This window comes from Antedon mediterranea, chromosome 11, assembly GCF_964355755.1.
Source record: "Antedon mediterranea chromosome 11, ecAntMedi1.1, whole genome shotgun sequence".
NCBI lineage: Eukaryota > Metazoa > Echinodermata > Crinoidea > Comatulida > Antedonidae > Antedon > Antedon mediterranea.
The window spans coordinates 7,553,348-7,569,015 of NC_092680.1; the positions used below are offsets into that span (position 1 = coordinate 7,553,348).

Genomic DNA, 15,668 nt, shown 5'->3' on the forward strand with positions numbered 1-15,668 from the left:
GATTCAACTATATGAACTACTGTACTGTAAATTATACTTGTAATAACCTAATTAATCAAATAAAATTAACGCGCATCATTCTCCCGGACACTAGACCTGTCATTTATCTCCAGGCACAGGTCATAAATATCAAGTTCAGGGAATCTCAAGCCTAGAGAAAAGCTAAGATGGGAATCTCAAGCCTAGAGAAGCTAAGATGAGAATCTCAAGCCTAGAGAAGCTACCATTTGAGAATCTCAAGCCTGCAGTATAGAGAAGCTAAGACTTTCAAAGAATCTTTCATCTTATTACATTTTATAAACAAAGACATCTATCACTTATTGTAAATTAGATACCATATGTTCAAGCAATCAAACTTCATGACACTTAGCTACATAATTCTAAATAATGTGATATTAACAGAAGGTATTGTTTATAACACATAGTATACTTGGTACACTCAAGCAAAAACAGGCATAAGTTGGAATTTTCAAAATTGAGATTTTCACAAATACTGAAAATACATGATCCAAGACTTAAAATACTGAAAAAATATATCTTGATACCATGTTAACTTCCAGAGATGTCACAGTCAAAAGTTTTGGTTGTACAATCAGTGTTTTGAGAAAAATGCTTTTAACTACCGTAATTAACTAACATGAAATGACAAATACAATTAAAAAAACCAGAGCGTTTAAGTTTACATCTTAGTAAAAGGGTATTCTAATTGTTGTATTTCAATGAAACTTTGCACCTTTGTTCATTAACTATTGTTCTATTATTATGCTCAATTTTGATTAAAAACAACCCATGAGAACATTTTCAATTTAGTGTAAGCATAAAACATGAAATGAAAATCATACACAAATTACTCCATTTTTTAAGACGACACAAAATGTTAAAATTCCTGCATCTAAATTAGAAAAACACCTATGTAACTTATGTCTGATTTTGCTTGAGTGTGATTAAGAAACAAAAGATGCTATAGCAATCATTCCTACGTATTTATTATTCATTGTGGATACTTGCATTTGTTACGCTTACTGAAGATAAATCATACACAATTTACACCATTTTTTAACCAACAGATGACACAAAATGTTAAATTTCCTGCGTCTAAATTAGAAAAACACCTATGTGACTTATGTCTAATTTCGCTTGAGTGTGATTAAGAAACAAAGAAGCTATAGCAATCATTCCTACGTATTTATTATTCATTGCGGATACCTGCATTTGTTACGCTTACTGAAGAATAAAAAAAATACTATGCAATCGCTCTTGTAAATCACAAAAATTTAAGTGGTTCAATGATAAGTCTTGTCTTCGTATCAAGCTGGACTTCTTGGTTGTTACTAGATTTATGTTAAATTAAGTTTTCAATCTTTTATATATTTGCACAATTTGTGTGTAGAAAATATACAAACAAACTATATTTGTTATTATGCATCCAACAGTGAGAAACCATTACAGGATGAATAAACTATTTAATAATTTATTTTTGAATTTTTTTTATTACACCTTATTTATAGAGGGTGACCCTAAACAGCGTATGCTGACAATCAAGGGGCCCTCTTGATGAGGACAGTGGCTGTGTGTATACTAGTACACCGGGGTAACCCCCTACTTGTCTTAAAAGATGTACTAGGTTCTTTAAACCTATGGCTTATAGTCCTTATCCGAGAAGACTACCACCAGAACCATGGAGCGAGTGAGGTTCGAACCCTTGCCGATGTTTATATGGCAAGGTATTACAGTTCCACTGTCTTAACCGCTTGGCCACTCGCTGCTTATCATGCTTTATACTAGTCCCATTTGAGGCTTAAGGAGTGGAGTTGGCACTAGGTCAGGATTAAACCCTGAACCTTGGGATTGGAAGGTAAAGGGTGTTAACCACCAAGCTACAGTTCCACTACCATTACAATATAAAAAGAAGTATAATTATATGAAGCATACCTTAATATTGCCTTCTGCTGATCCTGTGAGAAAGAAGTCTTCATTAGGATCTACTGCTATACATTTGATACCTGAATCATGTGCCGTGAAAGAATGTCGTAGTTTTCGTTGTCTTATGTCAAAGATCGCAACCTCGCCTTTCTTGTTACCGGTGATTAGACTTTGTTGGTTGGGACAGTATGCGATAGAGGGACAACCGCCATCATGGCAGCTAAAACCTAAAGATGACAAGAAAAACTGTACACAGTTTTGTAGACTACAATAATTACAAAGAAGATACAATCAATCTCTTTGAAGACTGGAAATGCTTCCAAAATCAGACTTCTCTTGACGACCAAAAGGTCGGACATATTAAGATAGCCCAAGGGTGTCTGGTATTGGGAGAGTTGACTATACATACTTGATCTTTGGATTTGTAAAATATAGTCTTAATGGAAATCATTGATCTATATACATTTTAATAAAAATAAGTAATAAAATAAAAAATACAGACCGAGTCAATTCTTTTAAAATCAGACAATATTCAGCTATCAAAAATGTTTTAAGGAATGCATTACAGATTTTGGGGTTTTAATTAGTTGAGGAATAATTTTCCATCATTTAATATTATTATTTATTAGAGCATTATACATAAAATTAACATAATCTTGCAATAAGCATTCATCACCTTCCATAGACCATACTAAAAATATAAATGCTGTTAACAGTAAATGATTAATGATGACACTGCTGCAAAGTGCTGCCATTGTATAAGATTATGAATTAATTCCAACTAATTTCAAATGAGAATAATAGAATTAGCACACAAAGTTCAAATTAAGTGGGATATTCATAATACAAAATTAGAACTACACAAATATAGTCCAGGCAGGACCATTAAAAATGTTTTTTGTTTGAATTTATTCCAAGTGGGATTATTGTGTATATAGGCCACACATACAGTTGTATTATGTTTCTCTGTATTCACTGTGTATATGTGTTTATTTCTACTACACATTCTTTTTCACTTCATTTGTGTAAATTATAAATCGATATGATTATTGTATTTATGAAATGTACTAATTGTTTCCTTGTTGTACAATAGTATAATGATTAAAACAAACACACAGGTGTAATACAGTTTAAATCCAACACTTCCTGATAGGTGGGTGTAAGAGTATTTGCAGTGTGTATTAAGACATTTTAGAGTGGGCGATTTGTTCACAGTTGACTCCTACCACATAAGATATATACATTTGTTTTCTAACATTTTAAATATTTACAATATACACTATTTCTATGGGAAACAAAATCACAGGGGAACTTCCCTATTGTATTTTTAGATATATAGCTATTATATTTATTCTATTTAAAATGTAATTCTAAATGTATTTCAATATGTCAGTATACCATACGAGAGTGATATGACACGTTGTAATTGTTTTTTTAGTTTTTCATTTATCTGTTTTTGTATGTCTCAGAGCAAACATAATTTCTATGTATATTTTATATGCAAATGACAATAAATGGAAGTAATTTTCCACTGATGAATGAATGAATGAATAATAAAAAAATGTTATGCATCTCTTGGTTGTTAGTGTTACAGCAACCAAACATGATAAATTCATTCAATTATTTAAATTTATTACTAAACTAGTGTTTTCTCAACTTTTGAAACATACCATGTATACATGCTTTCTTCTTTGGCATCAGAGTGTCCCACAGACTGACATTCTTATTCTCAGTTGATAACCCTGCTGTTGCTAATAGGCTACATGATCCCATGAATGTAAAATCCGATACTGTTTTATTGTGGCATTGTAGTGTCTGTGAATGGAGAATTATCAGAAAATTATGGAAACAAACTATATAACGAAATTGTTTTGTTCTGATTGAGAAAATTAGGATTAGACTGTCTGCAGACCATGAATAAGGAATAGGGGCTGAGATGGACCAGTACACAAAGGTAACCTCATATTCTTGCAAAAGACACACTGGGTTCACAAACCAGATGTGTCCAATGAACCTACAGTTTTAAATCCTTTTGCAATAAAGGCTTGTTCTACAGTACAACCAGAACTATATGCGAGGATAGCCTTGAACCTGTACCGATTTAATAGCTATGGTTTATCAAGGCTCTATTTTAACTAACCAATATACTAAATATAATATTAAATAAATAAAAACAAATCAAAACATTAAGGATCAATATAATAATTTGCCTATTTATTATTAATACATTGGTGAATATAATAGCTGAAATTTAATAAAATACATAATAACCAACAAACCAAATAAAATATTGTTTTTTTTTTAAAAATTAAAGTTACATATCTATGAGTGAGTAAATATATATTATTATATATATAAGCTGATTATATTAAAGATCAATCAATTTTATAATTACTATATACAGTACAGTATGTAGAAACACATGATCGAGTATAATCCTACCTCCTAATCCATGGGACTATAGTCATGGTAGTAAGTATTTAAAATAACATTTTAATTGTTATTTAAAAGTATCAATTGGGTAAATTAGTGATAATCATTGTTAAAAAATGTTCAATGTCATTCTCAGGCCCATGGGACTATAGTCAGGCATGGTAAAAAGTATTTAAAATATCATTTAAATATCAATTAGGTCCTGATAAATTAGTGATAATCATCGTTAAACAATTGTTGAATGACTGGACTTACAAGGAACGGTTTGGTGACAGATGGCGAGTTCATTCCCACTTGCCAAAGACAGAGTTGTCCGCTATCGTCACAAACACCAAACTGAGAAAGTAAAATATAACACATTATATCTTTTGTTTCAAGTTAAACATAGAAAATGCCAATTATGCTTAAATACTGTTAATGTACAATGGTTCAAATTTAATTATTTGGGCCTGATCTAGCGTGTTTACACTTGCGTTCCAAATGGCAGCTCTGACAATTTATTCACCTTATTTTCTTAAGCTATTGGTCACAGTTCACTGAACAAGCCGGCCCAAATGTAAGTCACTCCTGGGCCCATCTCAAGAGGTAGTCCAGGTTGGCATCCGGCCCAGAGTCGACCTAACTTTAGTGTATATTGGTCTTAAGATTTCAATAAAATTACTATTTTAGGTGTCATTGAGTTTAAATAAAACCTACTAACCAAACTTTAACATTCAATACCATAACAAACAAAAAACCCATACCTTATTGCCTTGTACATTAAAATGGAGTTGGGTAACTTTAGGGAATTGTCCAGGTGGCCGATGCATGTAAATCCTCTGGGAATGACCCCATTCCCACATGGAAACACTACCATCCTGGGATCCACTAATATCTACAAGTCAAAAACAAGCAAACATAAATAAAAGCTTCATTCATTTCAAACATGCATACATTAAATCACAAAAATTCTATTGTATAATATATTGAGTATATGTAATATAGGACAAGGCAGAAAAAGGAAAACATAATGAAATATGATCAAATAAACTGTTTTTAAGTTAATAATGGAACTTTGAGATTGTGAATTATAAAAAACAAAGCAGTAAGAAATTAATTATTACAAACTGGCTATAAAAAAATATACCGTGCGTAGAAGAAAAATAAGTGAGAGTTAACCTGAGGACCTAAGCAAACAACTCATCAATCAACACATTTACTAACACAGTCAATAAGTGTATTTCGTAACTACATTTAACTAATATAACAGAATAAATATGAACGGCATTGCTGCTGCAAGTTTTATATAAACACATTGAAAGGTCTGTGACATAATAATCAACATTGTATATTGAAATTAATAGTGAAGGATAATGAAGATACTTACAGTAAGGAAGTGTCGGGTGAGATGAAAGACGCCTAATATGATATGTTGGCCGTCTTGAAATCTAAAAATAAACCATGCAGATAATTTACAACACAGCTATCATATTATTATAATGCATAGTTATGAAAAGGATTGTTAACCAAAAGCTGTAACCGCCACATTGACTATGACTACTAACCATTTTTTATCATAATTCTAAAGATACATTTACCGTTTTTATTGTTAAGAAGAAGGATTTGAGGGGGGCGTTTATTTAGGGGAGGTGTATATTTTTTTTGGTGTAATATGGTAACATGTACAATCAAATAAATACCCCCTAGATATGAAAAAATACAACACAATTCATATCTAGAAGTGATAAAATTCTGTAAAAATTGTTTGGTAAATTGTAGATCATGTCAATAAATGAATTCTATTATAGATAGAAATAAAGGCCATGGAATATTTATTCAAAATGATGTAGGTCTATAAATAAATAACCTATTTTAAAATGTGAGACCAATTTAAAATTAAACACAATTTCTCAGGGTTTTCGTAATACAATTATTCTTTTATGAATTGTAATAAATTACCATTCCCTAACATATAGAGTAACATAGTATTTACATGAACATTCTAGAATAAGATGTTTTGATTTAAGAACAATCAGGAACATTGCAGTATTCTATTAATAGAAACTGTAATCCAATAGAATAAGAAGTATAAAGAATGATCTAGAAGGATAGGAACATCTTGTATATAAAGGGATGTAAAACTATTGTAAGGTTGTTGGATTAGAGGTTGGATATTATATTGTAAAAGTTATTGTGAAGCTGTTGTTTAAAGTGCTTACTGGATTGTTGAAAGTTGAAGTTGATTGAAATTAAAGCTTTGTTTTTTAGTTAATTTACAACTTTGTGGATTTTGTGTGTTTACTCTTATGTCACAAGGGAGTTCCGAAAGTATTTTCAACCACTCGGAAACATACGTAAAAGGAGTTCGTGACATAATAGAGCATAAAGCTATAAATAGAGCCATAACAAACAAACTAAAGCCTTATAAAACCTACTTTAAAATTAGATCCACAAAGAATGACAAAACAGGATATATATTACTGTACTACATTTAGTGCTACTGTAACTCCCATACAAAACACCTCCACTGGTCCAAAATATCAGCTTTTCAATAGGTCTGAGACAGTTTTGAACCTTAAAGCTATTTCTACAATATAACATTAGTTTGACAAAAAAAAATGTGATGTGCCCAAATATGGTAGTGATATGACATTATCACGTCCATATACGGGCACTTTTGTCACATCAAGTTGGATAGTGTAGACAGAGCTTAAGAAAAGACTGGTTTTGTCGTTTTGGGAGAGAATTAGTAGTAGCAGCAGTATCAATATTACTAGCAGCAGCAATAGTAGTAGTATGAATAGTACTACTAGTAGCAATAGTAGCAGCAACAATAGTAGTAGTACCAGTAACAATAGCAGGAACAAAACAGGAGCAGTGATAGTAGCAGTAGTAGAAACAGGAACAGCAGCAGCAGTAGTAACAGCAGCATCAGCAGGAATAGTAGTAGCAACAGTAGTAGTAGTAGTAGTAGTAGTAGAGGTAGTAGTAGTAGTAGCAACAGTAGTAGTAGCAGCAGTAGTAGTAGTAGCAACAGTAGTAGTAGCAGCAGTAGTAGCAACAGTAGTAGTAGTAACAGTAATAGCAGTATTAGCATTAGTATTAGTAGTAGCACCAGTAGTAGCAGCAGCAGTCAAAGCAACAGTAGTAGTAGTGGTAGCAGCAGCAGCAGTAGTAGAAGCAGCAGTAGTAGTAGCAGCAGTAGTAGCAACAGTAGTAGTAGTAACAGTAATAGCAGTATTAGCATTAGTATTAGTAGTAGCACCAGTAGTAGCAGCAGCAGTCAAAGCAACAGTAGTAGTAGTAGTAGCAGCAGCAGTAGTAGTAGTAGAAGCACCAGTAGTAGCAGCAGCAGCAGCAGTAGTAGTAGTAGCAGCAGTAGTAGCAACAGTAGTAGTAGTTGCAGCAGCAGCAGTAAATAGTAGTAAGCAGCAGTAAATAGTAGCAGCAGCAGTAATAGCAACCGTAGTAGTGGTAGCAGCAGCAGCAGTAGTAGCAGCAGCAGCAATAGGAGTAGTAGTATAGTAGTAGAGGTAGTAGTTTTAGTAGCAGCAGCAGTAGTAGTAGTAGCAGCAGCAGTAGTAGTAGCAGTAGTAGTAGCAGTAGCAGCAATAGTATTAGTAGTAGCAGTAGCAGCAGCAGCAGCAATAGTAGTAGTAGTATAGTAGTAGAGGTAGTAGTTTTAGTAGCAGCAGCAGTAGTAGTAGTTTTAGTAGCAGCAGCAGCAATAGTAGAAGTAGTAGTAGTAGTATAGTAGTAGAGGTAGTAGTTTTAGTAGCAGCAGCAGTAAATAGTATCAGCAGCAGTAGCAGCGGTAGTAGCAATATAAAGTGAAAAGTAAGAATTTATGTGTACATGAATTACGTACGACATTTGTACCCCTGCCTGTTTGTAGATTCTGACCATCTAGTAGGCCAGGCAGGAGAGACAGTCCCATAGTGTTAGCATTTGGTATTGATGCACTTCGTTCAGTTGAGTGATGTACCATTAGAAACTCATCTTCTGCTACAGTCGCTCTGAAAAATAGATACAAATATTTATTCATTGAGGCTTGACGACCTACGTCGATTTTATTGAATTAAGTGTTAAAAGGATTGGAACATTTAAAAATAAATCCCCCAAATTATGCAGATTATTTTTATAAGGCGTCAATCTAGACTTAAATGTTAAATTTTAAATGAATAAACCATTAACAGTAGGTAATTCTTTTGTCACACCCCCAACTACACTTTCTCATTAACCTACTCTGTATAAAAATAGCTCCGGCTTTAACATTTTATAAATTGATAAAAATCAATGTTGCCCTTATCTTGTAACATTACAACAAATCTTGTAGCACCACTGGGACTCATTGTATTTCACGACACTTTATTTACTTCTCTATCTTAAAATAAATGCGGTTATTACAATACAATATTATTTATTGTCATTTTAATAAGGTTCAAATGAAATTTGGTTGGTTTAGATTTTAACATCCAATATATAATGAATAAAAAAAAAGCAATATTGTCGCAAATTTTATATTTTATAATAAACAATCAACATTTTTAATTCTTAGAGAGATATATATTAAGATATTCACTTTATTCAGATAATTAAATAATAAAATAAATAAAAACTACAAATACTGGACAAAGTATGAGATGGATAAAAATGTGATAGCGTTTATATAAAAAGGGAGTGTGTGTGTGTGGGGATAAAAAAAAGAAGCTGATAAGAGTAAATCCTAAGGAATTGTGTAAAAATGAATTGTATTTAATCAAATTTTTGAATTGGTTTAATTACAATTTCATGCAATTTTTGTACGAGCACTATAATTTCATATGCAGTATTTATTTTTATAGAGTCCACAGGAACATAACACATGATATTGATATCATTAATCTAATCTATTTAATCTGAAATAGCAGTATAGTATTCATTTGATTACGTTCTGATGTAGTAAATCTGATTTACACAATCGGTACTTAAATCCCATAAGTCATTGCTGCTATTTATGGATACAAGCCATTTGAAAGGATTAATTAGAAATAAGTACAAAACATGAAGTGGTGAAGGGAAATGTAGAGTTAAATGATAATAAAAATAATATTAAGTTTGACATTAATTTCGCAATGTATGGGCACAGTAATTGTTGTGTTGTGCTCATTAATATGTTTAGTAATGTACATAATTAGTTCATTGTATTTGTGTAATTTCAATTATTTCTAATTATTTTAGATAACTCAATTCGTTTTTACCTTTTTTACACTGAATTACTATTTATGTTATACTGTAGTTTTCATATTTATAAATCTTTTTATATTATATATTTTAAAGTTAATGTGTGTTTTCAATTTATATGTGATTTATGTACTATGTGGTTTGGAGTATTGGAGAGCCACTTTGATAGTGCTTGCACTGTTGGCAATCCTCACGGTACTCCATCCACGCTTGTTTGTATAATGTTGGTTTTTTTCTGTTTGTTTACCTGGAAATTGAATAAATAAAAATAAATAAATAAATACCAGTAATTACATTGTTTTTTGTATGTATGTCTTCATTAGGCCTAATATGCTTTTATCTTTTTGTATTTTTATATGTCATAATTTTTCTTTACTATTAATCTTGTAACTGGACCATTTTGGAAAGCAGTACTGCGTTACGGAAAATGCAATCCATTCAAAAGAAAGAATAAATAAACAAACTTTTGTCCATTCTTCTTGGACGCATTGTTTGACACAAATGCCACAGATAGACATAGGCAAATGTAACATTTAGCATATGTAAGCCAATCTAACCTGTAATACCACATGTGACACTGTATAAAGGATTTGCCCCTGATACTGGACAGGTGAGATAGGAGATAACCCAGACCATATGTATGTTTCCTGAACTATTGAATGGAAATTGAAATTATTTGTTTGCTACAAAAAAGAGTTTTTACTTTATCAAAAATGAATCGGGTAAGTTTTTCCATATAATCACTCTATTCATCCATTAATGAATTAAAGTAAATGACTCATTAGCAAGTATGAACTAAACTAATGTCATAAATATTAATATTACAATGTGCTAGCAAAACAAGAAAAGTGCAAACGGATCTGTACAAACTACTTAATTTATACAATATTCAAGACACAAAATCTTCTGCAATTAAAAACACATCTATCAGTGGCGTAACAGCTATGAATGCTGACTGATTAAACCCAGGGACTCCCAAGCTAAAGGGGCCTAGAGCTTAAGGGGCCCAGAGCTTAAAGGCCCCCAGAGCATGAGCACACACAATGCAACTACCCAGTATTGGAGGAGCGCTAAACCAGGGGCCTTTGACTTTTGAATTACGCCACTGACATAAATTTAAAACATCAACCAACACAAATTAAACACAAAAAACAGTGCAGAAATATGGTTAAAAACTACAAATACAAAATGATGGTCTATTAACACGCAAGCATTGAACATTGTAAAATGAAACAAGCCTTTTTTTCTTTTTAAGCATTTATCCTAAGATCAAAAAACTTTTGTTTGCAATAGCAAACTTCAAGCAATGTGATATGTTCTAGTACAATTTTCTTCATTAAACTGCAATGCGTTTCACAAAAAACATTTATCATCACATGTTATGAAGCACATGGTTGCTAATATGTTTACGTAAAAATATTCTTGTTTTGTTTGTTTGAAATGTATTTATTCATAGTAACTACCTATTGTTCTGAGGAATAATTTTAAAAACTGTCATACATAAAATTTAAATATAGAAATTAACATATAGAGTGTTTAATAATTATATTAGTATTGAAATATAATTAATGTAAATATGAATATGGCAGATAATAAAGACTAGGCATAGTACAGTGAAAGTTTACTATGTCTTGTATAGAACAGCAAAATGCATGTATGTACATATATACAATTTGTACAGGTTTCTTTATAATGATGGGATAGGTAGACTTTTGAAAGTATAATATCTCAGTTGTTCTTGCTTGTTAATAACAATATACTTATTCACTTTGATGAGTGAATGCCACCATGGCATGGCAACATCTAAAAACAAGGTCAGAAATACTATGACATATCAATTTTTAAACAGTTTGAGCATTCATCTCTTTCACAATAATTTCTTTTATTTATGCTTTATATACTGTATTTGGTCTAAAATTAGTATTTGTAAGCTAGCAGTTGCAACAGTATAACATGAAGCTTTTTAATTGATTAAATTCAAATATCTTTAACTCCTTTAGTATTAATTATAGTGTTAAGTTTTTCTATATTTGGTTATTAATGATAGTGTATAGTACGATACTGTTAAAACATTGTTAATGTTAAAGCAATTTTTTGGCCCTAACTTTACACAGTAGAACACTCACAATCAGGGGACACACTCCTATAAAGGGGATACAGTTGTTGGGTCCCAAAGGTGTCCCCTTAATAGTGTTCTAGTATATTAAATTGTTTTGAAGGAATTTCTTTGGAGTCATACAGTTAAAATCCATTTTTTGGAACAACCTTATTTAAAGGGACACCCAACAAAATGTCCCTTTAACAGGGGTTCTACCAAGTAAGCTGGATAATGAGTTTGTTAAGTCATTATCTAGTTCAATAGAAGATACATACTGCCAACATGCCTATTAATAGATTGTAACAGAAATTTACCCAGAAGAATTGTTTATAATTAGCAGCTTTTAAATGCTACATCTAAAAACACTACAAGAAAGTACTACACATGAAACAATTATGTGCCCAAAATATCTTAATCTTGCTTGATGACAGTATATAGAAATACATGATGATAAGCAAGCATTTTAATGAATACTTACAAACTAGAAGAGTTCATGGTAGAAATGTTCCTGAACCAAAAAAAATAATTGGAAACACATTACATATAATGATACACTAATACACAGATTCTGTAGCAATGCCGTAAAAAAAAAAAACACTGTTGCATCACGATTTCTGTACTGGTCATGGCTCTATTTTAAAAACCATTCTCATCTGGCATTTCTTTTAGTGTTTAAAAAAACATTTGAATTATGACCATGACGATAGAGAATATGTGCCGGTTCTGATGCAAATGAATACTGTAAAACCATAAACTTTCGCGCACATTAAACTTTTACGAATTTCGCAAGTGATTGAAAGTTTCATGCCGCAAATAATTTTCAGAACGTACTACTGTATACAATAGCTTATGTATTAGCATCTTTATAACACAAAGATTGTCATACACAATATTGTTACAGTAAAATTTTATGTCGCGAAAATGGCCAATGTAACTAATTCTCGAAAATTTCATTTCTGGATTACAGTAACCGGTGATTAATAACTGTTTGAATCAATTACTCCCATTTTCTTGGTAGGATGAAAAATGAACAATTTAAAATAACAATTTAAATGGTGTTCTCTAAATAATGGTTAAAAACACCCTATAATATTGATTGGCTGTTGGAACACCATCTACTTGGTTATTGCCCGTATAGCCATATTAAAAATACTACGTCAAAGTTCAAAATTAATGGAACAAAAAATAAGTACTGTTTATTACACTGTAAACAAACACATTAAAAATGAAAATAGATATTTTTATTGTCACTTGAGTAATGAAAATATTTCAGATGAAATTTGATAAACAACATAAGCTATGTAAGAACATAAAACTAGGTTAAACACTATTACATAAACCAACACTATTCTCAAATACTACGATTAAGTGATTAATAAACCATGAGATACATGATAGCAAAAAAGAAACCAACCTTCTGGTTAAGTTTGGCGTAGCCATGTCATCAACTTCATCATCAGCCCATACACCAGACTTCTGATTTAACAACATTGATATGTCCAACTCAAGAATCTCCTTATGTGTTGAAACCACTGTCCCTGATGCACTGGCCTAGAAAAACAAACACACACACACACAGTTGGTTAAAAGTTGTGTTCAGTGGCGATCTTTTACTGTTCCCACATAAAACTGGGGAATTGAAGGACCAATACACAGATTCAACTAACCAAGTTATTAGGAAGTAATACACACCACAATGAATACAATTAAGGACAAAGATGAATAAAGTATTTATATGTATAGATAGGTGAAAAGCTTTATCTCAATAAATGAGATCTTGATTGAAAATCGTTACAATAATAGTAGGATCACATCTCCCAATGATAGTAGATTCTTTAGTACCGTCATTTGAAAAGAATGAAAAAAACCTGAAAACAGAAGGTAGCTATTGAGTGGCCCAGCTGTTAGACACTAGAACCGTAATTACATAGCCATATTAACATCGGCAAGGGTTTAAGCCTCACTCATTCCATGGTTCTGGTGGTATAAGGAGTCTTCTTGGATGAGCACTATAAACCTCAATGTCCAGTGTACACATCTAGCTCATGTGCACTTTAGTATATCTTTTGGGGCGAGTAGGGGTTACCGCGGTGTACTAGTATACGCACAGCCACTGATAATAACTGGACCCTCTGGGAGATCATTCTTTGACTAAAGAGAGTACCTAGTATAAATAAATAATAATAAGGCATGAACTGTATATCATGAGATATATTCTATAAAATATCTGTAAAAGAATAGAAGTATATAGTTTAGAACAAACATACCGAAACCAACATGCTGGCATAAGCAGAAAGCCTAAAATGCCTGAACCAAATTATTAAAAAAGACAACATAATTAAAACTGTTCTAATAAGAGAGATGATTATGATTATGAGTAAATAACCCAGATAATGTTAATAATATTAATAAAAAAACATGATAATGATGTAATTATGAGAGCAGTAAATGATGATAAATGATGGACAAGACATTGAATATGATGGTGGATGTACTGTGAAAAAACAACAATAAAATAATAATAAACAAATAAATAAAATTATTTTGAATGTAGATATAATGATATATGATGATAAGCTGATGATGATGATAATTGAAAATGATGGATATATTGTGAAAAAGGACAGATTAATAAATAAATTTGAATATTTAAAATGTAGTGATAATGATAAGATCATAAAGATGTTGACGGTACAATGGGATGATAAGATTATGACAAGACGTGTATAAAAATGATAATTATATGATAAGTGGTGTAGTACATTGTTACTAATTGTGATGAATAATGTGAACTATTCATTAGTTAGTTATTAATTGACTTTTTCTCAAGTTTGGTTCAAACATTTCATTTAGCATTTACCCAATAGTGCATTCAAAGCTAAAGCTCTGTCTACACTATAAAACTTTATGTGACAAAAAAATGTGATGTGCCCATATATGGACATGATGATGTCATATCACTATCTTACAGTATTTGGGCACATCACAGTTTTTTTTTTGTAAAACTAGTTTGATAATGTAGACAGAGCTTTATACTACAAAACTGCCATTAAATACTCCATAAATATTTACATATATTTCATCAGTTAATACTGAGGTGTGTTCAACCTTGGCTTAATAAAAACCCCACCAAGCATCGCGCGCGGATCATGTTGTGATGTGATGCACCCACTTTGACCACTCGCATGAAAGGGTAAACAAATTAAAGACATTTTCAGTGAAAATACCAGGTATTTCCCACTTTGTATTAACCGATTCTGCCAAAAAAGGAAAGATAATTAATTCAGCAACGAGACAATATCAGGATAGGCCTATAGCTAGTGTACAACGTTCGTACATTACCAGTCTTTACCAGCTAGGCCTACAAAACTAAGCCTAACTAAGCTAGTCCTAGAGACGTCTACATGAGTAACATTCAAATCGAGCTACTTAGGTAGTGCATTGTTTTTCTTTTTTTATCTTAATTAACCAGAACACACATTTAAGAAAAAGAAATGTCCTGATTTAAAGTTATTTTTACAAAACGTCAACAATTGCAGGTCTAGTGTCTTGAACAAAAATATATTATGGAAGATTATGTTACAAATGTTTATTTTTTTGTTTCATTTTTATGAAAAGTTGATTCACAATATAGGCTGCCAAAAGAGTTATATATAGTGAAGCCATTAACTTCACCATCGGCTTCAATTGTTTTTTTTTTGTCACAGCTAAATTTGAAAACCATGGTAAAATTAACTAGGTGAAATTATCAAAGTGCGAACAATGATTTACTGAATTTTTCTTTTAATCTTATAGTATCTTATATTATATATATTATGGCTGCTGTGTGTTGTGAAAACTAATGCAGTGTGCAGTCTTCAAAACCTCATGCTTGTGTGCCAACAAAATTGAACAATTTACAGTAATAGTCTAAGCGTTTTTATGATTGAGCAGCACTACTTTGGTGCATATATCAAATAGATGGACATGCATTTTGCGCTGATCTAAAGGGTGACTATACCTTCTAAAATAG

The 15,668-nt window shown here is 31.6% G+C and overlaps 1 protein-coding gene across 5 annotated transcripts in view; it reads right to left on the reverse strand.

Annotated features, from left to right (window-relative positions):
* LOC140063047 (dmX-like protein 2) overlaps positions 1-15,668 on the reverse strand; it is a 62,251-nt gene that overhangs the window by 4,053 nt on the left and 42,530 nt on the right. For 4 of the 5 annotated variants that reach the window (XM_072109477.1, XM_072109474.1, XM_072109475.1 and 1 more), the window contains 8 exons: positions 13,071-13,207; positions 12,135-12,164; positions 8,204-8,351; positions 5,723-5,783; positions 5,100-5,230; positions 4,612-4,692; positions 3,594-3,738; positions 1,933-2,150 (listed from right to left, as the gene is read on the reverse strand). In XM_072109477.1, the coding sequence (XP_071965578.1) occupies positions 1,933-2,150; positions 3,594-3,738; positions 4,612-4,692; positions 5,100-5,230; positions 5,723-5,783; positions 8,204-8,351; positions 12,135-12,164; positions 13,071-13,207 (951 nt within the window). The remainder of the gene's footprint in view (positions 1-1,932; positions 2,151-3,593; positions 3,739-4,611; positions 4,693-5,099; positions 5,231-5,722; positions 5,784-8,203; positions 8,352-12,134; positions 12,165-13,070; positions 13,208-15,668) is intronic. The other variant, XM_072109476.1, reaches the window with a different exon arrangement.